The 27,699-nt window shown below is 48.1% G+C and overlaps 1 protein-coding gene across 1 annotated transcript; it reads left to right on the top strand.

Moving 5' to 3' along the window:
• Nucleotide 1: 1 nt before the first annotated feature.
• On the top strand, nt 2-27,192 carry HK1 (hexokinase 1). Its single transcript, XM_042818674.1, has 18 exons — nt 2-109; nt 5,435-5,597; nt 8,917-9,065; nt 11,949-12,068; nt 13,219-13,314; nt 14,261-14,360; nt 14,451-14,634; nt 15,188-15,343; nt 16,734-16,967; nt 17,528-17,832; nt 18,084-18,232; nt 18,327-18,446; nt 19,414-19,509; nt 20,402-20,501; nt 21,702-21,885; nt 24,128-24,283; nt 24,448-24,681; nt 25,350-27,192. The coding sequence occupies exons 1-18, from the start codon at nt 47-49 to the stop codon at nt 25,492-25,494; spliced, it is 2,754 nt and encodes a 917-aa protein (XP_042674608.1). The 5' UTR covers nt 2-46; the 3' UTR covers nt 25,495-27,192.
• The last annotated feature ends 507 nt before the right edge of the window (nt 27,193-27,699 follow it).

The following is a 27,699-nucleotide window of genomic DNA, read 5'->3' as shown; positions in this document are numbered from 1 at the left end:
GCGCCGCATCGCTGCGTGCGCGGAGCCGCCCGCTGCAGCCGGCAGGATGATCGCCGCCCAGCTCCTGGCCTACTACTTCACCGAGCTCAAGGAGGACCAGGTCAAAAAGGTAGGGTTCAGCCTCGAGGAGGAAGGGCTGCACCCCCGCCGCAGCCCAAGTGCCTGCTTTTTTTTTTTTTTTTTCTTCTTTTTTATTTTTTTCTTCCTAAATTATTTATTTTGCTGCCGTCGTTGCTTTGTCCCTATGGCCACCCCGCTATGGGCGGCACAACCGTGAGCCTCACCCAGCCCGAGCAAGGCGAGGTGGGCACAGCTGGAGTGCCGTGCTGTTGATGGGGATGGGTGCAACGCCAGGGGCCGTTCCTTGCACTGGCATCCTTCAACAGGGGACTGCTCCTCTCCGGGCCGCCGTGAGCATCCATCGCTCAGCAATTGCTTGCAGATCGTTTTTGAGTTTCATCTCGCCGTGTCTTCTGAATGTATAGGCGGCGATGCTCGGAAGGGAGAAGTTGCTCTGTGGGTATTTTTGTTTCTTCTCCTGCATTAAGCAGCACGGTTGGCGTAGCAGCCCTGTGGCGTGATGCACAGCACGGGGTAGATACCAACATTGCAGGGAGGTCCTGGCCGAGCACGCTGCAGGGCTGGCGGAGCAGGGAGCCTAGGGCTGGGGATGTGGGGATGCAAATCAGGAAAATAATTGCAAATGTCACCAGGCCCCGCTGTGCTGCCGGGCTGACGTCACGGAGCAGAGGCTTCCCTTCCTTTCTGCCACCTCCTCCGGTGCTGCTACGTGACCCACTCTGCGCAGCCCAGTGCCCACCAAAGGCATCCATTCCTACAGTACTGTGGGGAAGCCTCGGCCGTGGCATTGACAGGGCTGCTCTGTGGGGCTCACCCTGCAGGAAGAGCCGTCTTCTCTCTGGGGCCCCTGTCTGTGCCCGGGGGCACTGCCCTGCCCGCCCTGCCTGCCTGCGGTCCGTTCCTCCCTTGCATCAACCCAAGCAGCACCCCTTTTGCTCCCCATCTCCTTCCACCATTTTGCCTTTTGGCTCTTCCATTCTGCAGCTCTTGTGAGGAGCTGGAAGGCCTTCAGGGCCTTCAGCCCCTGCAGTAGCAGCTCCTTGCTCCCAAAGGCCCTTCTTTCCCTTTCCCATAGGATTTGTGCACGCTGCAGCCGATGCTGGGCCTGTGTGCCTGGGTGAGGCCTCCCCTGCCCGGCTGTGCTGTTATATTTAGCAACCCCAGATAAGCGTAGGGTTGCATGCTGCGGTGCTGCGTGGGGAGGGCCGAGAGGAAGCATGTAGGCCTCCACGGTACTCCCGGGGGTTATTTATTGCAGGCTGGTTTGGCAGCACGAGCTGCTGATGGCTGGTGGCATGGCAAATCATTTGGCTGGGGAGCAGGAAGGCATTCTTCGGTTTGGAAACTAAAATGAAATCCAGTAAGAGAAAAGCAGGCTGCCCATTCTGGAGGACTTCAGACATCTGCTCCTGCCTACATGACTTGGGGCAGGTTTTGAGCCCCTTCACTTGAACGTCTTTAGGTAGAGTCTCTGTGCTGCTCAGCCCCTGTGTGACCCTCAGGCTGGTTCCAGGCTCTTGGTTCAGGCTCCCTCAGCCTGAGGAGCAGGGTCTGCTGCTTTTGTGTTGCTGAATGTTAGGCACTCTCTTATGTTTTAGAGGAATTTTGGCCCCACCTTGCAGGTTTTGGAGCATTGTACAGGGCGAGTCACAGCAGGCAGGAGGAGCAAGGCAGTGTGTAGGGTGCTGAAGGACACACAAAGCCTTGCACACTTGCACATGAGCCTGCTGCGCAGAAGCAAGCAGGTGACGTGCAACGCCATGTACTACCCAAATAGGGTGGTTTGACTGGGTCGTGACTGAATGCTTTGGTCCCAGCAGGTTTGTGCCTGCTGAGCTGCCTCTGGAGTGGGGAGCACTAGGTGTTGCCTGATGCCCTATCAGGGGAACAGTGTCTTTTTGTCGTGTTGCCTGACATGAGAAGAAAAAGATCTTTTGAGAGTGACACCAAGATTATTAACCTTGAAAAGAATGTGATGGAACAGGGCATAAAATGTGGGTATCAAGAAAACCCCTGGAGCTCTGTCCTGTTGTGTAAAGGCTTTTCAGAAACTGATCTGATAAACAGTAAGGTTGGGATGGCTGATCTGCCTGTTGTAACATGTGTGGCTCCTGGTGAATCTTCCCAAGGAGCACAGATCTGCAGGAAGGTGTTGGCATGGGGATGGGCGTTACATGAAGGCTACTACGCTGGTACAAAAGATGTTAATGATTTCCGAAGTTATGGGAGTGCCCTGCTCTTGGATGCTGCTGGCAGTGTCTGAGTTATTGGCTGTGTGTTTCATAGAATCACAGAGCCACAGAATGGTTTGGGGTGGAAGGAACCTCAAAGCCCACCCAGCCCCAACCCTTGCCATGGGCTGGCTGTCCCTCAGCAGCTCAGGTTGCCAAGAGCCACATCCATGGCACTGTGCACCTCCAGGGATGGTGTACCCAGCTCTGGGCAGCAGTGCCAGCTCTTTACCACTCTCTGAGTGAAGAATTTCCTTCTAACGTCTAACCTAAATATCAGGTCTTTTAGTTTACAGCCATTTCCCCTTGTCCTATCACTATCAGTCCACGTAAAAAGTTGCTCCAATTCTTGCTTATAAGCTCCTTCCAGGTACTGAGAGACTGTTATCAGGTGTCCGTGGAGCCTTCCTTGTCTTCCACAGTGTGCATGAGGATGCGCCCTCAGTGCTATTTATTGCATTACCCACTCACGATGATCCACACCTTCCCATGGGGCTCCTGCAATATTCCAGATTTCAAACAGCCCTTTTCTCCCAGTACAAAGAGTCTTTTTTATGTGACCAAGAAAAATTACCTATGTGTGGTTTGGATGATGAAATCCCATTTAAAAAAAAAAGTGTTTGCAAGTTCCGTCTGGCTGTTAAAAAACATTTTAAAAAAATGGAAATAAGGAAAGCTCCTGGAGGCTTGCACAGCAGCAGTGAGGGAGGATGCCCATCCTGGAGGCAGCTACATATAGCAGTGTTTTCCGCCCCTTGCTGCTCGCACTGTGTGCAGGGCTGTGCTTGGCAGGCTGCTACCAGGAGTCCCGCTGTCCCTGCCGCCCTGCTGCCACATCCCTTTGGATAAGGCTGGGATTTGCTCTCTGATCGGCTTTGGCCATGAGCAGAGTGGGGTGTTATTAAACCTCCCTCCCGTAATCCAGCCCCCATCTCCCTGCCCAGTTATTCACTGCTGTTTGCTGGGGGTTTTCCCTCAGAGGAGTGCTGCTTTTCCCTTTGGCTGTCCTGATGAGATGACTAACCCTTTTCCTGCCTGGGAGAAAATAGCTATTCCCCCTTCCCCCCCCCCCCCCCCAAACTAATACACAGGAGCTATTTTGTTTTGAAGCATGGTTCTGTCCTTGCCTCCCCTCTTCCCTGCCCCGTGAGTCCCAGTGGTGGAGATGGCCTCAGCATGATGCTCCTAGCCCAGTGAGGCTGATGGCTTTCACTGGCCTTTCAAGGGGAAACCAGAGCCCTGCCTCCCATTTTTCCCCACTGCAGGAGAGCAGCTCTAGGAGCATGGGCTTGCCTGGTCCTGACTGTGCAAACACCAAAAGCTGCACTCACGGCTGGGTAAGGTGGAATTCAGGGCCTCAGCCCTGTTTTCAGAAGGAGAGTGCAATGTTGTAAGGGGATATTTTCATGGCGTGATGCATTAGCGTAGCTGTCACTGGGGGATTTGGGTGATGGGGCCTCTGAGCGGCAGCGTGGGCTGCTGACAGCCATGATAGCTCCAGTCCCCTCCCTCCTTTAAAAGGGAATAACCTCGGGCTCTGACATCACTGCTGAACAGGCTCTGCTAAAAAAAGCTCTGGCGGCATTTGCAGTGGCAGAGAGAAACCTTCCTGCAGCGTGGCACCAGCCTCAGCACCCGTCTGTCCGCACGGTGCTTGGTCATGTGCAGGGTCTGCTCTGCCTGCGTTTGCAGCCCCACGTTTCAGCCCCCAGCCCTGCTGTTCTGGATCTGGCTGGTGCCATCTATGCCCCCTTCCTTGGCTGCACAAGTGCCTGTCACTGGAGTACATCTGGTTTGGGTTGATACACTATCTGGTACTGCAGAAGTGCTTTTTGCAGAGCAATCCAAGTGGCGCTGGGTTTATGACCAGCTTAGGCTCTAATTACATTTTGGCTGTCTGTGTTTCCTTCATGTTTGGCATTATCCATCATTTCCTGTATCAAAGTCCCAGGTATATGGAGTGTTTACATATATACACTTTTCAAGGGGTGTTTTCTTGTTGCTCCTGCTGAGACGTAACATCAGCGGGGAGATGAGTGCTCTTGAGGCTTCCACAGCAGCAGAGGAGATGCAGAGCCCTGGCACGGAGGTGTGGCTTTGAATCAGGTGATTCTTCCAGTTTTGCTGAGGACATAAAACATGAGCAGGGCTTTATTTCCTCTATCCTGCTAAGCTACGAGCAAAAGCAATCCCAGAGGTGTGGCTTCAGTTTGGACCATTTGTGTGCCATTTGCAGAATCATGTTTCTGAGGCAAATAATAAATGAAGGCATGAATAGACTGGCAGCTTAGATGGATGGAGTGGGTCATACGTTTGGTAAGGACTCCCAAGGCTGAATTGTACTTCTGAGGTGCAAAGCATCTCTCACTCTTCCTGGCACTGAAGATGGCTGTAACGTTATAAAAGCAACGTTACCAGGAGTCTGGAAACATCTTCTTTTTCCAGGGTGATGAAGTTCCTGTCTTGGGAAACCAGAAGGGAGAAGTTAACCACTTTTAATTTGACGTTTTGTGTTGAGGAGGAAGGCTCAACCTGTCCACAGCAAAGTTCTGCCTCTCCCCAGCCTCTGGCTGAGATGGTTTGCAGCAGCACAGGGAAGGTACTCTGGAAGTCGGGAATCATCTCTCAGCTATTAACATAGCGCTGAAATTGCTGCAGCGGCTCCTTAGCAATTGAAGATTTCAACACAAGACACCTTGGTGCGCTGCAGCAATGCTTGCATCCCCCCACATAGGACAACAGAAATGTTTAGCTGTGGTTTTTCAGCTTGTGGATAGTCAGGAGAGATGAGAGGTGGAGGAAGGCTGGCAGTAAAGGTGTGAGGCTGTGAGTAAGCTTTTTCTGTGGGATGGGGAATGCAGAGTGATGTGGGGCTGGGCCTTGCCTTGGGAAGGCAGTAGGATGGGTTGGCTTCAACTAATGCAAGTCATAGCACTCGTACTTGTTCCTTGGTTTTGTATCAAAAGACAAGGCATGAAGTGCTCAACTGTGTTGCTGGCTTGGGCAGGGCACCAGTGCTAAGGACTATCCTTGTATTATCTGTGTAATTCAGGAGCAGTACCTCGTATAGCTCTGCTTGGACACCTTGGGACATCCATGCTTGTGTTCATCTCTCTCTGCAGATTGATAAATACCTTTATGCCATGCGGCTCTCTGACGAAACTCTGATAGACATCATGGCTCGCTTCCGGAGAGAAATGAAGAACGGCCTCTCCAGAGATTTTAACCCAACAGCTACAGTGAAAATGCTCCCTACCTTCGTAAGGTCTATTCCTGATGGCTCAGGTAAGGATCTGAGAATTTTCTTTATTGAAGATGGTGTGCTTCATGGGATACCTGTTAGAAATGGTCCAAAGCACTACTGAGAGTAGTAGTTGTAATTGTCTGGTGGATGGAAGTCTTTGATAGCTCTGCTGTTGTGTTCTTGCCACCTTATGCTTTTTTAACTTCAATGCAATTTTCTGTTTAAAAAATAAAGATAGAACAAGCCCAATTCCTGCATCTCCCTTGATTTAGCACTGCTAACTGTTATGTTGCAGTGTTGTGTGGAAATTTGCAGCCTGTTGAGAAAGGCAGCCATGAAGCTGCTGCATGCAGCTGGGTAATGGGCAGGGCTTGCTCTAAGGGACTGCAGGAGAGGCAATCACGTACAAGTGCTGCTATAGTTTTGCAGATTGTTCCACGGTATGGACTGGGGATGTGGTGTGGCATGGGGAAAGGGGCTCTGCCTGGTCCCTCCTGCTCCTCTGGCTCCAGCATCTTTGTGGTATAAAGTGTAGATTCACTGTTGCTAGTTGAGTTTCTTTTCCTGAAATAGTCGGAGAGAAAACTGTCACTTAACATACAGAAAGCTTTAGGTTTTGTTCAGAGCGCTTCAACCTTTTTAATGCAGAAGGATATCTCTTACTGAATATTACCTTGCTATGAGTCTGGCTGGAAATCAGCAGCCTGATCTGTCAGTTTGCTGCCAGGGAAGCTGTTTCTGAAGTGCAGGATTTGTTTGAAGTATGTACTGAGGTGCATTTAGGCTTGAAAAAGGGCCATCTGGCCCAGTGTTGATTTTTCATTTATTTATTGAAGGTAATGGTTTACATTCAAGAAATGATGCCCTGTAACGATAAAGGTTATTCAGGTATTTGGCTTAATGAGGTGCTCCTGGTAAATGTTTCCTTCCAGTCTTGTCCCGATGAAGGTGAGGGACTGAATCTGTGATGCAAACCCCAGTAGGAGAACTGCATGTGCAATTTGGATGTGTTCATGTTTTCGATGACATCTTCAATGGTGCAAAGCAATATTCAAAGCTTCAGTGTTCAGAAGCAGGAAGACAGGCACTGCGCAGCCCTTATCTCAGCAAACTCTGAGTTTGCCCATGTCTTAGGCAGTGTGAAGAGAAGGCTGCATTGAAAAGCAGTGCAGTTCTAAGGGCTGGTAGAAGTTATGGGCTCCACTGTCTTTTCATTACATATTCTGTAAACAGGCTGTTGCTCTTTGTAATTTCTCATGTGGTGGTTGTTTGCTGTGTTAGACCACAATATTGCAAAACCATAAGGGCTTCTGCTGTGTGTTTGCCTCTTTTGGCTGTTGGAGGGCTTTGCTGAGTGGAGCAGGGCTCCTGGGGTGGTGGGGTGATGCGGAGGAGCTGTGAGACTGGAGGAGTCGTGGCCTGATGTTGGACAGTTATCTCAGAAGTGAGTTTGAGTCTGCTAATCCTCATGGTACATTGCATACCCTGTGTTTTGGCAGCAGTGTGGAGTCAGACAGCTCTAAGAGCTGAGGTTTGAAGCGGCATGACACATCAATAGATATTGATCTTCCCAGCTGCGAGAGCTCTGTCATGGTTTTGTGATTTTGGGCTTTCGGTATTCCACATCATAACATCATGTGGGGCACTGGGACTTTAACTGTTAATGCTCAAGTCCTGGGTACCTGCCCTGAAGAGAAGAAAAACTACATTCCCCAGGGGACCTTGTGGTCAGGGAGAGGAGGTTTAACTCCTGGCAAGGTCACCTGATGCTCTTTCTCGCCTGCCCTTCGTGGTGGGCGCTGCTCCCGTCTCCCTGCTGCTCAACTGGACTGCGCATCTCACCTCAGCGTTGTGGTGAGGCCTATCCACCTTTCAGACATTCTCTCTCTCATTATATTTGATTTATTAGCTTCAATTCTGATTATATTGTATTATAGTGTGTTATCTTGCATTCCGATAATATACTTAGTAAATTAGTTTGTTTCTCCTCAGATCATTGCCGCTGTTTTTAATTATTTTGGGGTCCTCTGTTTCTTTTTTTTCCGGAGGCGCGGATCTGCGGATCCCTCCGCCCCGCTCGTCACAGAACCGGGCCGAACCAGCCCGTAAACCATTGACAAGCTCTTTTCATGTAGAATTTAGTTAGAAGTGGAGAAATGATGATGTTGGGAATGGCCTTCCCGTAGGCATAGAGTAAAGTTGGAACAGCCTTAGACGCAAGCCTGAAGAGTGCTGTGGGATGGAATTGGTGATATGGAAGGTAGCTGGGGATGAAGCTCATCCCACTTGCAGTGCAGAGTACTTCTGGCACTGCCCAAAAGCACAAACCAATAAAAAACAAGGGTGAGAAAGCACTGCGTGCCTGTGCTGCTTCCCTCAGAGCAGCCTGGGTGAGCCAGGGATGCTGTGTACACATGCAGGTGCTTGCAAATAGCCTCAGTGATTAGCTGCAGCCTGGGCACACATGGCTGTTTGTTAAGGTGTGCTGCTGCTTCCCCAAATGCTATTCACAGACTTCAGTGATAGCTGTCTTTGTTCCCTCTTCGATAAGAGAAGATAGCAGGAGCAGTTCAGTCAGATGGTATTTGCCTTACTCTCCAGGGGATACTGACAGTGTGGTTTCCCAGATAGCTGGATTGATCGCAGGGTTGTGTATTTGGCTTCAGACCTCTGAAATCCTTCCCAGTGCAGAGGGGGATGGAGGCACCCTCACTTCTGCCCTGATTCCTGGTGAGGTGCTTAGGAGCTCTATGCAAGGGCTTGCAGATTCAAGTAACTCCTGCAGCAGCACAGGGCTCTGCGTGGTGTGTCGGGTTGCCGTTTCTCTGACTTCTGTTATGTGACTGCAGATTGTAGTGAATCCCTGCTTCTAGGGGTGGAATGGGTAGCTCCTGCTTAACTATGTTTCCCTGTAATCTGTTGATTTCAAAGCAGAGCACAAATCAGCCACTATTTGCTGCTACTTGCCAAAGTTACACAGGCTTACTTACAACACAAGGCGGGCTCATCAGTGCTCTGGCATCCCTTCGTTTCCTCTTCTTTTTCCAACATCCTTTCAGCTTTTCCTGAGATCCTTGCTCTGCCAGCTTAGTCATGAGATCTGGATACAAACTGCCCGCTCTCGGTTCATTCTTTCTGGATGAGCCCTCACTGCAGTTACCCATGCATCAATGGCAGCCATCCTTGCCTTTGCACCATGTTCATCTTCAGCTGGGGGGAACTGGGCTGATGCTCTGTGTGGATGCCCTACAGCTAAAGACTTGCTTGCCATAAGCACTGTGCATTTCTTTGTGCATTATTTTTTTCCCAAGTGTGTGTTACATGCAGTTTTTAATCACCTGTGTCTTGTTTTCCACATAGAGAAAGGAGATTTCATCGCTCTGGATCTCGGCGGTTCTTACTTTCGAATTCTGCGGGTGAAAGTATCGCATGAAAAAAAGCAGACAGTACAAATGGAAAGTGAAATTTATAATACACCTGAAGATATCATGCATGGCAGTGGGACACGGGTAAGTGCCTGTTCCTTATGACTCCTCCCTAAAGATTCACTGCTTTCACTCTGCACTTTTTGGAAAAGAGCGCAAGAATGACCAGAGCATCTTAACAGTACCACGCATGGATGCCCTACAGCTCTTTGTCAATGCTGAGAATAAATAAGCTGTAGTTAGTAACAGAGCATTCATGCCTACTGCTGCTCTGCTGTCATTGTGCAGGAGACTTTTGGCCTGACATTGTGCAGGAGCAAATTGGCCCAGAAATAAAAATTCCAGCGTTTGTAGTAAACTTACCTTCCAGAGATAGGAATGGAAGGCAGGAAGATGACTTAGTATTGTAGGCAAATGGCATGACCAACCCTGCAATTCTAACACAGTTGAGACTGGATGGAGGAACAAGAGGGACACTAAGGAGAAGCTGAGAAAGGAGCTGCATTCTTTCCTGGGCTTTGTTGTGTTTGTGTTTTGGTTTTTAAATATCCCAAGGCCGTTCTACTGTTGGGAGCCAGCAGCTTGGAGCTCAGGCTGATAGATTCTCTCATAGTTTTTTAACTGGGAGAGGGAGCAAGCATGGCTTCCAGTGACTCATGGTGGGCAGTACTTCTGGTATTTAACTAACAGGAAAAAGAGGGCTGACCATCACTGAAATTGCATCCAGGTCGTAATTGTCTTGTGACAATTATGAGACCACGACTGAAATGCTTGTTGTGAGACTTGACAGGAAAACATGGCAGATGCCTGGGAGGCACAGAGGCAGGTGATGATTTGGTACTTATGAGTGATGCACATGGCTGAGGTTTGTGAGATCTCTGAGCTAGATTAGTGGAATACTTGGACTGAACTGCCTGCGCAGGGTAGGCTATGAAAATGTTTTTCAGCAGACTGTGTGATTAACTTTGGTGAGTTATACTCTTTTAGCCTAATATATAATCACCTTATTGAAGGGATTGCTATTTGTGGCTTTGTGCCTTGCTGGCGCAGTATGTTTTGATATTTCCTACTTCATTGCGTTCAAAGTTCTACTTTTCCCCATCTGTCAGGTGTGGCCTGACAGCTTTGACAGTTGGAGACAGTTCCCTGTCAAAGTCAAGGGCAAAACTCTTACTGACTCCTACAATGTAATAGCAGGTCTAAAATTTGTAAGAAGTCTGTGTTCTGTGTTAGCACAACAAATGGGAGCATGTGTGATGCTTGATTTCGGTTTTGCTTTCTGTGTTGGAGGTAAGTTTTGAGTTTGTGACTGTTCTCCAGATCTGAAGGTTTCCTTGCTCCTTTTAAGTCCTCCCTATTCAGGAGTCTGAGGCAGAGCTCAGGTCTGCAGCTGCCTGCCAAAGCCTGCTGGCTTCCCACTGAGTGTATTCTTGAGGAAACCTCTCAGGGCCCAACTGAGTAGGCAACGTCATGGCCAGAGTCTTGGCCTGGTTGCTTAGTTGTGGTTAGGTGGGGGTCAGCCTCTGCTCCCCCACCCGTTAGGTGGGTGAGGGTGGACTGGGGTTGGGCTGGGTGTGCTGAGAGGACTTTTCCAACCTGAATGATTCTACAGTTCTATCTATGATACTGCTGGGCTTCCAGGACTGCACACCTGGGATTTGGACTTTTCCTCCATCTGCCTGCCTCACTTGTATGAAATCCTCAAGAACTTGTGATGTTGCCTCTGCCGTCCTGGCAGAACTGGTTATTTGTGAGAAGTGGATGTTAGTGTGGACATGGGGAGCACACAGATGCATCCTTGAGTCTTCTTAGGAAAAAACGCACTGCGCTTAATGGTAGCAAAATCGATAAATGCCTCCCTTTTTTTCCCCTTCTTTTGAACAATGCCTTTATTCTGTGCTTTACTGAAAGCAGTAGCACACCCAGAGCATGCATTATTGAGCAGACACAGCTACTGTAACATGAAGAATGTAGCTAATAGTTAACTGGATTTGCCCATGCACGTTTTGGGTTGGAGCGGTGCGCGCGTGGCTTGCTGCGTGCCTCCTGAGTCACGGTGCGCTGCCTGCAGCCTGCCTGCCTGCTGACCTGCAGAAGGGCATCCCAGTGGGCTGCCAGGACCTGCACAGCCAGCTGCACTGAGAATGCTGAAGGATCTTCTGTAGTCAGACTCATGAAGCATGCCCTGTCTCTTCTTGACATGGTCGTGATTTGTTGCATAAGAGAGGAATTTTGCAGCAATGTCTTCAGTCAGTGTCTGTTTCCTGCTCTCCAAACTCCTGAGGGGTTTACACTTGGCCCCTGGCTGTTGTCGGTAATTCTGCTAGCAGCTGGAGCTTTAATGAGATTGAGTATGTAGCAAGATACTTCCAAATGAAAAACAAAATAGAGATGTAGGCTGTTGTTATTACTGTGTGCCTCCCGAAGAAGCCGTCGTGTCTTATTACTTCACTGAGTGCAGAGTGTCCCATGCTGCATCACTGTGTACCCAGCAAAGTGGCCTTGATCTGCCCCAGACAGCAAAGGGCAGCCTCTTCCCTGGGAAACCACCATTGCTGGGCTTAATCAAATTAGATCTTGTTTTAGGAACGAGTTAAAGGTGTTCTGTTAAATCGTAAGGTTGCACACACCACTTACTGACCCACTTCAGACAGCCAGACATTCCTCTTGGTGTTCATGATCGTCTGTAGTGCTCTGCTGTCTCTGAGACTGTAAATTGTTCTCAGTGAAGCTGCAAGGGCTAATTGCACCCAACAGATAGATTTTGGTACTCCCTTCCAATTATCCCCCTCAGTGTTTTAAATAACACAGGACATGCACATGGCCTGGGAATATTGCTGTAGTTCTGACAGTAACATCTCTAAAAATCTGGAGTAGACCTTTTCCTCTTTCTCCTCACATGCTGTGGAAGTGTGCCCTCCCTCAACCCATAACTCTAATCAAGGCACTTTTCTGCTTTCCTTGCAGCTTTTTGATCATGTTGCTGAATGCCTGGGAGACTTTATGGAGAAACAACAAATCAAAGACAAGAAATTACCTGTTGGGTTTACCTTTTCTTTCCCGTGCAGACAATCTAAGCTGGATGAGGTGAGACGACTGCACACCTTTCTTAACATGCAGAAGAATGCTATGAAATTAGAATCCCAGACAGGTTTCATGTTTTTGGAGTAAGTGAGTGCTGTGCTTTCACTGTCAGATTGGTATTTATGCTTCTGTGCGAGGAAGCCGGTTAGCAGATGACAAAGAGGCATCTGATGTTTTATACTGCCTCTGCGGGAGCTCCTCAGGGTTGTGGTTCGCTGTGTAAACACAAGCAGCAGGTTTGCAGCCTTTCACCTCTGTGTGGAGGAGAACTGGGAAGGGCCCATCCTGCTGCTGAACTTCCCAAGTGCACACACCAATTCAGCCTGGGGTCTTCCTCGCAAGCAGTGGTGCTGAGCCATGCCCTCCTGTATATGCTGCCTGGGAGCAACATGCTTTTGCATGCAAAAAAAACCAGCCTTGCACGGAGTGACTGGTGTGATTCCCATGACAAGCGTGCTACAATATTTTCCTTCTTTTGCTCTTTATAGCACAAGTGACTCAGCAGCCTCCTGGTGCAGCATTGCTATGGCAATGGCGTAGCAAATAAATGCAGGGAAGTCAACCCCATGCTGCACCTTTAGTAAGAAGTTGTGCTGTTAGAGCCTGACCCGTTTGCTAGCTTGCAGGGCTGCAGGCACCCTGGTGCACATCTCCTAGTGTTGGCTCTGAGCAGGGCCGGGTGAGGCAGTGCTGATTACATTTCACACTGCTTGAGCTGTGCGATGTATTTGAACCATGCTGTAGATCAGGATTTTTAATAGAATTTATCATATTATACATGTTTTTTGCTGAGGTTCTTCTTTGTTTAACTTTAAAATCTTGTTCTCTTGCCTCATTTGTTCTTATTTTCATCCTTTTCAGCATAGAAATTATTTTCATGCTTAGACTTTGTGTCTAAGCCTTGGCTATAATGACTTTTTATATGTGTACATATGTTAAATATACACCTAATCCCAGTACTTACCTTTGAGCATAGGTACATACCATAGGTGTTTAAGCATTTTAACCCTTGCTCCATTTCCGATACTTCCATTTAAGAACAGAGACCCGTGGATGCTGTTGAAGAACAAAATCTTGTTTTTAAAGGGAAAAAAGTAAAATTGACTTGCTTTTATGGTGGCACTGTCCTAAGGTTGCTCTCTTGTTTCATCAGGGTATTCTGATAACCTGGACAAAGCGCTTCAAAGCGAGTGGAGTGGAGGGAGCAGATGTTGTGAAGCTGCTTAACAAGGCCATCAAGAAACGTGGGGTAAACTGGGCTTTGTTTTGTTTTTTTTTTTCCCCTCTTTTAAACTCTTCATCATAGCAAACTGCTGTTTCTGTCTCACAGACCTCTGTTCACAGCACTGACTTGAGCATGTGGTGTGAGTGATGGTGCACTTGCATGTAGACGTGCTGTTTGCTGGGAAAAATGAAGTGATCTCACCATTACTGTGTGGAAGCTGTGATGCTCCTCGTAGCACAAAACTCAACTACTATGTTGTGGCTTGTTGCTGGCAATCTTCAGCAATTCTATCACCCTCTAAAAACTGAGGAAGTGCTGCCCTTTGGTTCCAGTTTTTCAGCAATACTCACACATTTCATTCCTGAGAAGCTGCATGTCATGGTTCAGGCTCCCCCGCAGCAACTCAGCAAAGTTATGTAGAAGGCTGACATGGGAGAGGAGCAGAAGAGAAGGGGAGTTTTATGCTCAGTGAGCTGTGTTGTTCCTTGCAGTTTCTCTCTGCTGATTTTATGGAGGGTGATGGTAACCAGGTTGCTGATTTTAGACAAAAAGGCTTTGAGCATGAGATGGGATGAATTTGGGCTCATACAGTGAGATGAGTCTGCCTCTGCTCCCAGGTAATAGCAATAGGGCAAGAGGTGATGGCCTCAGGTTGTGCCAGGAGAGTGTCAGGCTGGGCATTAGGACATATTTTTCCTCAGAAAGAGCAGTGATGCAGTGGCACAGGCTGCCCAGGGAGGTGGGGGAGTCATTGTCCCTGGAGGTGTTGCCATGGAGATGCGACACTGAAGGTCCTGGGCAATGGGGTTGGGCTGGGTGAGCAGAGAGAGCTTTTCCAATGCTAATGATTCTGTGATTCTATGATTTTCCCCTCTTACTGGTGGAATTAGTTCTGAGCAAACCAATGACAAACACAAGCAGTGTTTTCCAGAGAAGCCATATGTTACAAGTACTGTTTTTCCTCCATCAGGACTACGATGCAGATATCATGGCTGTTGTAAATGATACCGTTGGGACTATGATGACCTGTGGTTTTGATGACCAACGTTGTGAAGTTGGCTTGATCATTGGTAAGACACATTTCTGCTGCAGAATTCATGTGGCTTTTTTCCCCTTTGCCTGGCGTGTTTAATTAGTACTTTCATGGCCTTTCCGTAAAGGCACTGGCACCAATGCCTGTTACATGGAGGAGATGCGGCACATTGACCTGGTGGAAGGGGACGAGGGCAGGATGTGCATAAACACAGAATGGGGGGCCTTTGGTGATGATGGCTCACTAGAAGACATCAGGACAGAGTTCGACAGAGAGATCGACCGTGGATCCCTAAATCCTGGCAAGCAACTGTGAGTAAGGCGGTTACTTATGAACTTTTGGGCTTCATTTGATGTGTGGTATGGTTCTGGCAAAATATTTGCTCTCACCAGAAACAGGAGATGGTGGTGTGGTCCAGGCATGATCACATTTTGCCTGCAGTTGGCCATCTGACAGTGTGACTGGTTGTTCCCTGTGCAGGTCGGTTTTTGTGCCTCTTTTGTCTTTGCTTCAGAATTGCTCCTTTAGCAGCCCTGATGCAGATAGGATCTTTCTGGGAGGAAGGATATGATCAAAGTTACCAAAGTCTTGATTAGGGCTACTTACTCATTAGCTTCAATTCACAGCTTATCAATGCAGCCCTTCCTGGAGCCAGACAATTAAAGTTAACTCTTGCTGCTTTTCTTTGCTGCATTGTGCTCCCTTTTCCACTCATGTTGTGAATCTAGAAGTTCAAGAAAGCCTGACTTTGCCTGTGCCAATGCAAACCACTGTCTGGTGTATGTGGTGCAAATGCATAGCTGGTCTATGCCTCTTGGTGTAGCCTGTGAGCTCTTGGCTGACTGCTGCTGCCCTCTCCTGCAGGTTTGAGAAGATGGTCAGCGGGATGTACATGGGGGAGCTGGTGAGGCTTATCCTGGTGAAGATGGCCAAGGAGGGACTGCTCTTTGAGGGAAGAATCACCCCTGAGCTTCTCACCAAAGGAAAGTTTGAGACAAAGCATGTTTCTGCCATTGAAAAGTGAGTATTCCCTTCTGCTTTGATTTCCAAATGACTCTGAATGTTAATTTTCCAATCTCTTTTTTTGCTTTGTTGGGGAATGAGCTGAACTGGAGATGGCAGCTGTCCTTCAGCATAGGTGCATATTGAACATGTGAGGATCCACAGGAGGCAGTCAGCACCCTTTTCTCAAAGCCATCAGCTCCACTGAGCTGAGAGGCAGCAGGTTTCTCCCTGTGTCTGTTTTGGGAGGCACGATGAAAGCCTGACCATCCACGCTGCTACAGCTACTGTTCTTTACCACTCACCCAGCTTGCAAAGACCTAAAAGTTGCTACCCTGCAGCTAAATGTGGGAGTGAATTGGCTTAGTGCCTCCTCCCAAATACTTGTGTTGCTTCTTGCTGTATCCACGGGATTGCTGGGCAGCAAGAAAACAAGTGTGACAAGGCAGAGCATTCAGTCTCGTAGGCAGTGCTGGGCGACCTCTGAGCTATGCGCCAGTTGGTTTCTTACAGTGTCATCACCCTTTCGGTCAGTGCTTACTGGCTCTGTCCCCCACGTCCTTAAAATTCACATCACTGGGGTATTTGTGCTGTAGTGACTGGGCCAGCTTTTCTCTTTGAAAAGCTTCCGATTTTGGTGCTCGTGTAAGTCAAGGGGAGTGCAGTGAGTGCAGTGCCAAGGGGACAGGCAGTGACTCCCTGCAGGCTGTCTAGTCTGAACAGCTTTCCAGTGAATGTGTGGGTCCGTTCGTGCTGGTCTCACATCCGTGTGGAGCCAGTGTAGTGATGAACAACAGTGAGAAAAATGTAGATATTGAGAAACTTGATTATCAAGAGCAAAATTAGACCTGAAATTCTACCTCACCATCCAAAGAGCACTTTGGTTGTAAGTAGGGGGCACATTCCTGTGCAGCTTCAAATTTCTAGCTGGTGCTAACTACTTGCGAGAGTGCTTAAAGAGATGTATGGGAGTGTAGTGATGGCAGCAAGATATACACCTCCTGTTTTTGTCTTGGAAGTGACTGAGCTGTACATGAGTGAGTTTTGCCAGAAACTTTGCTTTCAGGCTGGGTTCTAGCATGGGAAAATTGAGTGTGAGAGGCAGAAATTCATTGATGTTGTAAAAGTCTGAAAAGAGAGCCATTAGGATGAATCACTTAGGCAACCTTCGCTCGGGGTTTTGTTTTCCACGCTGCTTGATTGAACAGGTGCTGGATTAGCTGTGCACTCAGACCTGTGCTGAGTGGTGAGGCTGGTGCTTCTAGCTCCAGAGAAGCTGGTTCGAGTCTGAAGAGTTGGTCTTTCTAGCCCCTTTCTCATATGCTATGCAGGAAGATATGTGGCTGAATGTGTCTCAATCCTGTATTTTATAGCCTAAGGAGTACTCATTACTACCCTTTCTTTGTAGGAGCAAAGAAGGTTTGAACAAAGCCAAAGAAATCTTAACCCGTCTGGGGGTGGAGCCGTCCCACGAGGACTGCATAGCAGTCCAGCACGTCTGCACCATCGTGTCCTTCCGCTCGGCCAACCTGGTGGCCTCCACGCTGGGTGCCATCCTCAACCAACTGCGGGATAACAAAGGGGTTGGCCGCCTCCGCACCACTGTGGGCGTCGATGGCTCCCTCTACAAGATGCATCCACAGTGAGTTTCCTGCTTGGCTCCAGTCACAGGTTCTGTTTTGCAAAGAGTTGGATGTGTAATCCCAAAATGTCACCCAGATTGGATGTGAGATGATGAGGTGTCCAAAAAATGGGTGTGGGCAGTTCAGTCTGAGATGTCTGAGATCTTATGGGAAGGAAACCTGCCTTTAGTTGAAGAGTGAGATTAAAAACACCAACCAACCAGCCAAACAGAAAAACAACAAAAAACAACATCCAAAGATAACAAAGCAGCCAAAACCCCAAAGTAATTGGATACTCCAGTAACAATGAAAGCTATGTAGTCTCTGAGTACGTATTCTCTCATAGGGTCTCAGTAGATGTCTCGGAAGGAGACTTCATTTACACAGAGTCTTCAGCTGCGCAGATGGGTTTGGCTTTGAGGAGGACCTACATTAAAGTATTAGGAATTCAGGAGGAAAGGGACAGTGAGGAAGAGCTGCTCTTCCCTGGCAGTTTACCTTCTTGAAAGGCTGTAGCTCGAGATTCCGGGGCCTGGTGGGGAGGCAGCACAGAGGATGAACTCGCAGCCTCTCCCCACAGGTACGCTCGGCGCTTGCACAAAACCACCCGGCGCCTGGTGCCTGACTCAGATGTGCGGTTCCTGCTGTCAGAGAGCGGCAGTGGGAAAGGGGCAGCGATGGTGACGGCGGTGGCGTACCGGCTGTCGGAGCAGCACCGGCTCATCGACGAAACGCTGGCTGAGTTCAAGCTCACCCATGAGCAGCTCCTGCAGGTGAAGAAGAGGATGAGGACAGAGATGGAAGCAGGCCTGAAGAAGAAGAGTCACGAGACTGCCAAAGTGAAAATGCTGCCCACCTTTGTCCGCAGCACACCAGATGGCACAGGTATGGGAGTACCAGAGCTGGAGAAGAGGATGTGGCTTGGATGCGGGGCACCCAGTGTGAGCCGTCTGCAATGAGATTTGGGTTTGGTGAAGGGTGAGCAGGTCTGTTGTAATGAAAGAGAAGACTATCTCAAAAGAGAAAATGCCAGTCCCGGGCAGGGCAGCCTGTGCTACCCTTGTGCTGCAGGCAGCCCAACCCCATGTCTTTGCTTCTTATTCTTGAAATGCACACGCACACATATTCTTTTACAGAGAATGGAGACTTTCTGGCACTTGACCTCGGAGGGACAAACTTCAGAGTGTTGCTGGTGAAAATTCGCAGTGGTAAAAGGAGAACAGTTGAAATGCACAACAAGATCTATGCAATTCCTATAGAGGTGATGCAGGGAACGGGAGAAGAGGTGATTATCTGTGTTTCTCTTCTACAGCACTGCTGCTTTTTGAAGAACAGTTGTGTGATGTGCAACTTCAAATGCTTGACTCTTCTCTTTAAAGCTGTTTGACCACATCGTTACCTGCATTTCGGACTTCCTGGATTATATGGGAATAAAAGGTGCACGGCTTCCTCTTGGCTTCACGTTCTCCTTCCCTTGCAAGCAGACCAGTCTGGACGCTGTGAGTTCCTTAATTTTCTTGAATCTGCTTTTGTGCTTATGCTAGGCCTGAATTCTCTGCTTTTGGATCAGCCATTGGGCACTTACAGGGAAGTCGTAAGAGGGGAGGGTTCATGCTCTGACTATGACTAGTAGAGCTCCTCCTATAGTTTTTTTTTTAAGGCAGTAATGCAAATGCTGGTTAGCCCATGGCTGTGACAGATAAGAGCATTTAAATTTTCCATGGTGGCAATATGCCTTTTTTTAATGCAACGTTTTTTTTTTTCCAACCATATAAACACACTGGACTGTGCTGCCTCCCTGGTTGTGTGAGCAGTAAGCAGCACTGGCTCTGTCCCCCCTGCTGCCAGAGCCCTTCCCAGGCTGATCTGGTACTGCCAGATGAACCAGGGACTGCTGTAGCCTGCAGTTCCTGTTGAATTCCTCTGCTGCCATGTATCACCACCAATTCCACCTGTGCAGCTGTTAATAATTTCTTGTTCTCTTAGCATTTTCTTTTGTTTGTTTTTGGAAGAAAGATACATTTTCTGTTGCGTTCTTTACTTTTTGAGTTTGTTGCGTTGCTGCAGTTTGGGCAATAGCTCTGTCTCCTGGTGTGATGGCTTTGTAGCGAGCTGTGCTTTCAAAAAAAAGCAGTTTCTGTCTCAAACTAAGATGTCTGATGTTTTCCTTTTTCATTTTAACTGTCTTCTTCTGTCTTTGGGCATGATGCAGAATGATTCACTCATTAGCAAGTGTTTCTGTCCTGGAAGTCTGGAGACTGAGCATGGTTAGTAGTGTTAGATGCAAATTCCAGAGATAACAGAACCTTCTGTAAAACTACACACTAAAGCACTTCACATTTTGAATATATATGCAGGGAAATTATTAGATAGAAGTACTCAGTGATGTTCCCTTAGGGGGATATGGGATTTGGGGCATTCTGCAGTACATCAGGAAGTGTGATAACCTGTTTGCTTTTTTTGTAGGGTATCCTTCTCAACTGGACAAAAGGATTCAAAGCTACAGACTGCGAGGGAGAAGACGTCGTGTATTTGCTAAGAGAAGGAATTAAAAGAAGAGAGGTGATTTTACTTTTCCTTCCTCCTAATTCTCCCTCCCCTGCAGGACCTACAGAACTCCTGGTTAGGCTGGCTCCCTCTGGTGGGGTTACTGTGCCTCCTGCCTTGCATGGAAGGTCCAGACTCAGCTACTTTGGTGGCTTGTGGCTCTGCTTGCCACATGTCCTGGTCACCATAGAGGGCAGTCTAGGAGAAATGCGAGAGTTCAGCCACCAAACTGCAACTACTGCTAAAAATGGGCCTGGGTGCTGGGGAATTTCTTCGCTTAGTTGTTTGTTGTTTTTTTTTGTTTTTTTTTCCCCAGAGGTTTCTGACTTTGCTAAATTGAACAGAGCTTTCAAAGCAGTTTTCAAACCCTGTGGCGATTGCCACTGCATCAGAGCACTGAGAAAGCAGGAGTATTCAATGTAGTGGCTGTAGGAATGCTTCTCAGTGCACCCTAAATGACAGGCCCCTGTAACACTGGTTCTTTAAAAAGCTTCAAGCAACTTAACTGATGCTTTCTAGTAAGGGAAGAAAATAACCAGAGGACAGCGTGAAATTTAGCTGAGTTTTATCAGCAAGTGCTGCTGGATTTGCTATTGCACTATTGAAATACAGAATGACAACAGCTCTCTGCTGTGTGTGCCTGTATACAAGATCTGTACTCAACTATGCATAAGCCAAAGAGAACAGCTGGAAAAGTACTTCCTTCTGTTGTTATAGTCTTTAGTAGGTAGAGTATGCAAGGTGCTGTCACTGCTTGCTGGAATGTTAACTTCTGACTTTTGCACATGTGAAATCAGGCCAGTACTTCCAGTTGTTTGTTTTGGTAGTGTCCCTTTTGGTGCTGCCTTTGGTGTGGGGGGTTTCTCCAAACCCAGAGTTCTCACTGTTATTTTTTTCTTTTCCCAAGGAGTTTGACTTGGATGTAGTAGCTGTAGTGAATGATACAGTGGGCACAATGATGACTTGTGCTTATGAAGACCCAAACTGTGAAATCGGACTCATTGTGGGTATGTTTGAAATACTTCTGTCTGTATTCTCATTGGGATATCCCTGTGCTTTCCTAAAAATATGCCATTTGTGCGCACAAAGGAAGGTTCTGATTGACAAAATGCATCTGATTGACAAAATGCATCTGCTACCAGCTCCCTTTCTGGCAGTTGAACAGCTGAAATCACAGAATCACAGAATAGCCAGGGTTGAAGGGACCTCAGGGATCACGAACCTCCAAGCCCCCTGCCACATGCAGGGCCACCAACCTCCACACTTAATAGTAGACCAGGCTGCCCAGGGCCCCATCCAATCTGGCCCTGAGCACCTCCATGGACGGGGCATCCACGACCTCTCTGGGCAGCCTGTTCCAGCACCTCACCACTCTTGTAGTAAAGCACTGAACTCCATAGGTGTCTGCTGATGCCTTTGCACATGTCATTCCTGGGCTTTGGCTGTCCTTATAGCATGGACAGTGTGAATTCACAAAGTTCTCCAGAGAAATTAGTTCTCTGGGCCTTGCCCAGTAAGAAAGAGAAGGGATCAAAGCATCTGTGAGCTTAAACAATGCTTTCAAATTGGCTTTGAGGAAGATAAAATATTACCAATTACTCCTTCAGACAGCTGGAGAATGTCCAGGATGAGTCAGCACAGTGCAGTGTGGGTAGGAAGCCGTGTCTGTGCCGCTCCACCGCTGACATGTTTGCAGGGGGAGTTCCCTGCAGGAAGGGCATGACGTCCTTGGGATGCTGTGAGCATCCTCTGTCTGTGCTGTAGCCCTGCCAGACACAATCTGCAGCTGCTGTCTGCGTGCAGAGCAGGGGCTTGGTAGGTGGCCTGGGATAATAAGAGCAAAAACCCCAGGGCTTTAGCAGCTCCCCGTCCCCTGCTTTGGCTTTGGCTTTGGCCATTGAATACTTTGGAAACTGCCACAGGTGAGACTGGGTCTCTGCTTTTTGTCTGCTGGCAACAAGAGATCATCTACAGCCTGTCAGTCTGCAATTGAATTTTGTGCATCAGAAAATAATGCACCAACAAAACAAGCAAAAACTAAACAATACCCTGCCACTAGCCACTAAAATCTCTGGAGCTTTCTTTGCTTGATGCCTCAGAACTTCCTGAAGTTTTCCCTTCGCCAGATTTTCCCCCAGATTTCTATGGGCTTTGTGGAAAGTGACTGCCAGGAATTTCAATATTTTTTCAATGTTTTCTCTCTTCAGGAACTGGCAGCAATGCCTGTTACATGGAGGAGATGAGAAACATAGAGATGGTGGATGGTGAGCAAGGACGGATGTGTGTGAACATGGAGTGGGGAGCGTTCGGGGATAATGGATGCCTGGACGATATCAGGACAATATATGACAAAGCAGTTGATGACTATTCACTAAATGCTGGAAAGCAAAGGTACTGTGGGATAAATGCTGTGCTGAGAATAAGCCAGGCTGCCTCAAATGCTTTTAAGAGAGAACTGGATTTCTCCCAGGTCTCAGAAAGGAGAGGTCAAGAGTGGAGAATGACTGCAGCCGTTCTGTCCTGTGTGATTTCCTCCTTCTCTGTTTCTCTTTTTCTAGCCTCCAAGAGGGCAAACATCTCTCATCTTCTCTTTCTACTGTCTTTTATATTGGTAGTTGAGGTCCTAATCATTGCCAAGCTGTTCTGCAGCAGCATCTCTGTGTCTTCTTTACAAAGCCCTAAGTTCATTTTAACTACTATCAAATTCCTTTTCCAGCCCTTTGGGTAGGTAGAGCCCTTATGTCCACTGAATGTCTGTCCAGTGCTTGTTTGCTGCCATGGAACTGTGGTGCAGGGTTTTTGGTGAGAGTCTCCGGAGACTTCTGATTACCTCCCTATTTCTCATTCCATGTTGTATGCAGTGGTGTCATGATGGCTTGTCATTCTTGTGCTCTTGATCTCAGTTCAATCTCTTTTAGCTGAACTCTCCCTGTAGAGAGCTCTTGGAGTTGCAGAATTACAGGATGGCTTGAGTAGGTACAGACCTCAAAATCATTTAAGTCCAATCTCTGGAGGGCTGAAATGCTCAGCCTAAACCTGCTGGCATGGTTTGGAGCTTGAAGCTAATCACTGTAATGCAGTTATGAGCTCTCTGTCAGTTGCAGCCAATTCTTGTTTGAGGCAATTTTCTGGGTAATGTGGTATGTTAGAGGACCGTGGCCCCATTTTGGGGACTCAGCTCTTGTGTGTGCATTTCCCTGTGCCCTGTAAGAAAGGGCTGACAAGGAGTGGACCCAGCATGGCATTACTGTGGTGACACACATGTGCTGCCTCATGCCCAGACTGCTATTTTTCTCTGCAGCAGTGCATAAGAAAACTGTGCAAAAAAAGTAAACCTGCCTGGGAACCTCGGGGCTGTGGGCAAGTGGGAAGGTCCCTGAGGAAGCTCTTGGGAGGCTAGAGTGCAAACAGATGCAGAGGGGCAGACACTGAGTGAGGCTCATGCAGCGGTAGAGCTGGCATAGAGTGAACAGCCATAGGAGGGAGGCTGCCAGGGGGAATAATTGATTCCAGAAAGAGTTGGGCACTCAGGGCCCTTACTGGGTACAAGCCTGGGAGAGCTCCTGGTATTAAATGGACTGCATGGCCTGCTTCCAGGTGGCTGCTCTGCTGGGCTCAGTTCCCTACAGGGCAGGAACCCTGCTTAGAGCTTCAGGAGGTGAAATAAAGGATGCATCACTGAAAGCACTTTTCACTAAGTGAAAAAGTGTTCAGTTCTCATTGCTAAGGGCACAGCTCGGTTACGGAGCACAGAATGCTCCTTTCACACCAGAATGATGCTGGAAGGGAAGGAGAGCCAAACAGACTCCTGTCCTCAGCACAGGGCTGCTCACGGCCACATGGAGAGCCACTACTTGGTGTGTGCCAGGAGGAAGTCTGCGAGGGGAAAACATTCCCTCTCTGCAGACTGGGGCAGACCTGGTGGGAAACTAGGGTTTGTGTGCTGAGTGAGAGGTTTGGAATGGCTTGGTTCCTTCTGCTGGCTTTTGAACTACTGGTTCTCTACAGGAAATCAGGTGCTGGAATTAACTGAAAAGCCCAAACCAGCCCTGGGCCCCTGGTTTGCTAGCATACAGGTCAGTGACTATGGGAATGTGCTGACCATACCTCTTCACTTTCTTTTTTTTTTTTTCAAACTTTCAAGAGGTATTTTGCAGCACTCCCTTAAAAATGCTGCGCTCAGAGTGACCATACCTTGTGACTTTGCTGTACTTTTCCTGCACGGAGCCACTGAACTTCTACTCAAGGTCCCATCCATGCTTTGAGAGGGCTCCCCAAGCTGGACAGTGGCTACAGGTTTTCCCCAGGTTCTGCTCAGCACTTTGCTAAGGAATGCACAGCAAACAGCTTCCATTCAGGCACCATTTGTCTCTCTGGCAACAATTTTTCGTTTCTTTAGTATGGGAGAAATATTAACTGTCATTAACAACTGCCTGCTTGGGCAGAAATGGACATGAAGAATATGTGAGATACTTTTAGATGGACTCACAAGGTTTCCCACTGAGTGTTTCTGCTTTTTCTTGCCATAGTAAATGACTGTTCTTTTTCAATTGGTTTGCATGTTTCATGCCCTGCTTGCACGTGTCCCTCTGTCATGTGTCCCTCTGAGCTGTGCTGTTGTCTTTCCTTGCAGGTATGAGAAGATGATCAGTGGGATGTACCTGGGGGAAATAGTCCGCAATATTTTGATTGACTTCACCAAACGAGGGTTCCTGTTCAGAGGGCAGATCTCAGAGACACTGAAGACCAGGCATATCTTTGAAACCAAGTTCCTTTCACAGATTGAAAGGTAAGGGCATCGCGTGGGAGACTGTGCAGAGTGAATCAGTGCGGTAACCTGTCGTGGTGCTGCTGGCGGGGCCTGACAGTGGAAGCAGCTGTTGATGCAGTGAGGCTCCTGCCAGTGGCTCAGCTGAGGAAAGCCTCTAATGCTGTGTTCTTCTGCTCCCACAGTGACAGGTTAGCCTTGCTTCAGGTGCGAACCATTCTTCAGCAGCTGGGGCTCAACAGCACATGCGATGACAGTATCATTGTCAAGACAGTGTGCGGAGCGGTGTCAAAGCGAGCAGCTCAGTTGTGTGGTGCTGGAATGGCTGCAGTTGTAGATAAAATTAGGGAGAACAGAGGCTTAGAGCACCTGGAGATAACGGTTGGTGTGGATGGGACTCTGTACAAACTACACCCACAGTGAGTATTCACCTCTGTGTTTGTTTTGCGACCTGTAGTGTGTTGCTGCGTGTCCTTTTCCCAAGTGGTTTCACTTGTTTGCTAGGATGAGAGCCAGGGAAAAGAGATCTTAATCAGGGTTGGCTGGAGCCTTCTAGAGGGTTATGAGAGGATCAAGAAAGACTTGGGAAGGACTCAGGGGCTGTGCCAAGCTGAAGGCGACACAGCTTGCTGAGCAGGTTTGAGGCCATGTTGCAAGGGAATGATCTCTGACAATGACAGAGCAACTTGAGTGCCTGATGCTTCTCTGGGAGATGGCTCTGCTCATCAGGCAGAGGGGATGGACCACTAGAAAGCAGCGACAGGTGAAGGCAGGGGGTCTAGCACAGTTGGGTCCACAGGGAGGACAGGAATAGTGCCTGTCTCCAGTGTAAAGAGGTAGATGAGAAGGAGAAGAGCATACAGTATCTTTTTTTCCACTTTGCTGTAGTTCTAGTGGTCCAGGTAGACCCGTATGAAGAGAGAGAGAGAGAAGAGACCTCTGCTCCCAGTCTTCTCACCCACTATAGTTTCCAGCATTTAATTGCCTTTGCTGTGATAAGGGGAGCACTGCAAAGGCCTGCAGCAGTGCTGTGCTCTGCAGGTGCTGCAAGACCTCCCTTGCCCACTGCCAATGTTTCCCTTTGCAGCTTTTCGAGGATTATGCACCAAACAGTCAAAGACCTGGCACCCAAGTGTGATGTGACTTTCCTGCTCTCAGAAGACGGCAGCGGGAAAGGGGCAGCGCTCATCACAGCAGTGGGATGCAGGCTTCGTGATGCCGAGCAGAACTGAACTCCACAACCCTGGCCTTGAGTCTGTCTCGTGAGCACCTTCTCCGAAAGCAGCGACTGCGTAGTCTGAACTGGTTTAAAAAAAAATAAAGAAAAGAAAGAAAACAGCAGAACTCACTGCTTTATCGGGAAAAAAAAATGCAACTAATGACATAAAAAGAATAGGATTCAAGATAGAATGTGTGCTGTTAATAATATCTCCTGTTTATGGACCCCAATCTGCATGTTTCTTATTCACCTTGTTGGTACCTTTCCCATCTGTAGGTCATGGAAAAAACTGGTCTATAATTTCCGCAGTTACAAAACAATCGGTTGTTGTCCGAGATGAAATTCCCCCCAGTTGATGTGCGTTGAGATCTGCCACTGCGTCGTACCGAGTGTGACCTTTGCAGCTTCCCTGTGAAGTGCACTGCCAGCACGCTGACCACCATGCCTGGGTGCTGATGCTTTCTGTGAAAGGGAAGCAACAGTTCCCTCCCGCAGATCTACCTGCTGTTGTTTTGTTTAAGGCCACTTTGGAAGAATTGCGGTGTGTCGGCGCTGTGCACGCACGTAACTCTGTAGTGGGATTTGACAATGCGACTTACTTGCTTTCTTGATGCCTGTTTTGTCATGGTAAAATTAAAGTAAACGCCCTTGTCCCACTGTTCTGGTTCCACTGGTATTTCCCCTTGCTTCTGTGAACGGTGTTGTGTTACTGAGCAAAATCTGTAACATTTTGGCACGAAATCCCTACGGAGTCCAACAAAGCAGCTGGTGATAGGGGTAATCCAAATCTTCAGACCTGGGAAATGAGTAAACCTCTGGTCCCTGGGCTGTGCTGACCTTCATCTGTTTAAAGAGTTCTTAGGAAAGTTATTTTTTATTTCTTCTCATTAGTTTAGCTCAGGGTGTGCGGCTGCCCTCCTAGGAATCTGCAGCTCAGTAGTTTCGCTCAGACGCGTACTTCTGCCTCTCGCCTTAAATGGGTATTTGCTTCCACACAAAGCTTTAATCTTTAGTACTGTTAAGCAGGCACTCAGAACACGAGCATTCAGCTAGAGCTAATGACCAGAAAGGAACGTGAGGGCTTCGTTTTAACCTTGACATTGAGGACCTGAACAAACCACAAAGACAACATCAGGCCCGGCTTATTCCAAGGACTAAAGCAATGACAAAGACCGTGTACACTTGGTGCATCCTGCCCTCTGTCGAGTTCGAGTCGATGCCATTATTGTATCTGCACAGCAGTCAGTTGCATTACTTACACTGAGAAGCAGTTAGGAAGGCAAAAGCTAAATAACACTTGCCAGTCGCTCTGCTTTCTGCAAAGAGGGAGACCACGCAGCAGCGCTGAATTCCCACTCTTCTACCAAAATACATGTGAAGTCTCTGCATGGTTCTCCCCACTCTCTTCTCCTGCAGAAAGTAGCTGACAGCGTGCGGGCTGCTCCTCTTCGTCCTCTTGCCACCCGTAAGATTTGGATTGCCCTACCTATCGATAACATTTCAATATGCGTTATGGTGCACTGTGAGTGAATGTTGTAAAGTAACATGTGAGTCACAAACAGTCATTGCAGCTTTAAGTGTGTCTACCTGAAAAATTGCATGCCTGACTGGTTTTGCAAAGGTAGAGAGTCTTTTTATTTCGCACACTAGTAGCTCTGATACTAGTGTTACATGGTATTTGTGACAATATTAAACTTTCTGATGTGTGTTACCTGGTGTTTAGTGGTTCTTTCTGGAAGAGGTGCTGTTGGCCGCCAGCTTCGTGCTTTGGGAAGAGTTATTGTGCAGGGAGAGCCAGAACCTAATCCTGATAGTGCCTGGTTGTTTTTTGTTTTTTTTGTTTTTTTTTTTTTTCTGGTGTGTGCCTTTGTGTGTGAATGCCTTTGTGTGTGTGTGTTTGTTCCAACAGGGTGCTTGTCGTGCAGGCCTCTGTGCCTGGTGCTCCCCCTCATAGCTCAGCAGAGGCACAGAGCTGACAGCACCCTGATCTTAGGGTGACTGAGTTTTGGAGGTGAGGGCACAGGTTTTGTTGGATTTTGTTAGTTGGATGCAGCTCATAGCAACCACCTACCACAGGTGGAAGCAGCGGGAACTGGCGGGGCTTCCATTTCCAAACTGCTTCTTACCCTTAGAGAATAGAAGTCCTCAGGGACTGCTGCATGTGAGAGAGGTTTGGCTTGTGAGAACAAAATAGTGAGCTCACTGGGGAGGTGTTTGC

The sequence above is a fragment of the Centrocercus urophasianus genome, unplaced genomic scaffold (genome assembly GCF_019232065.1).
Source record: "Centrocercus urophasianus isolate 14NV4802_14NV808 unplaced genomic scaffold, USGS_Curo_1.0 seq_17, whole genome shotgun sequence".
Lineage (NCBI taxonomy): Eukaryota > Metazoa > Chordata > Aves > Galliformes > Phasianidae > Centrocercus > Centrocercus urophasianus.
The sequence above is the reverse complement of the archived record's forward strand: the minus strand, read 5'-3'. Positions and strand labels throughout refer to the sequence as shown.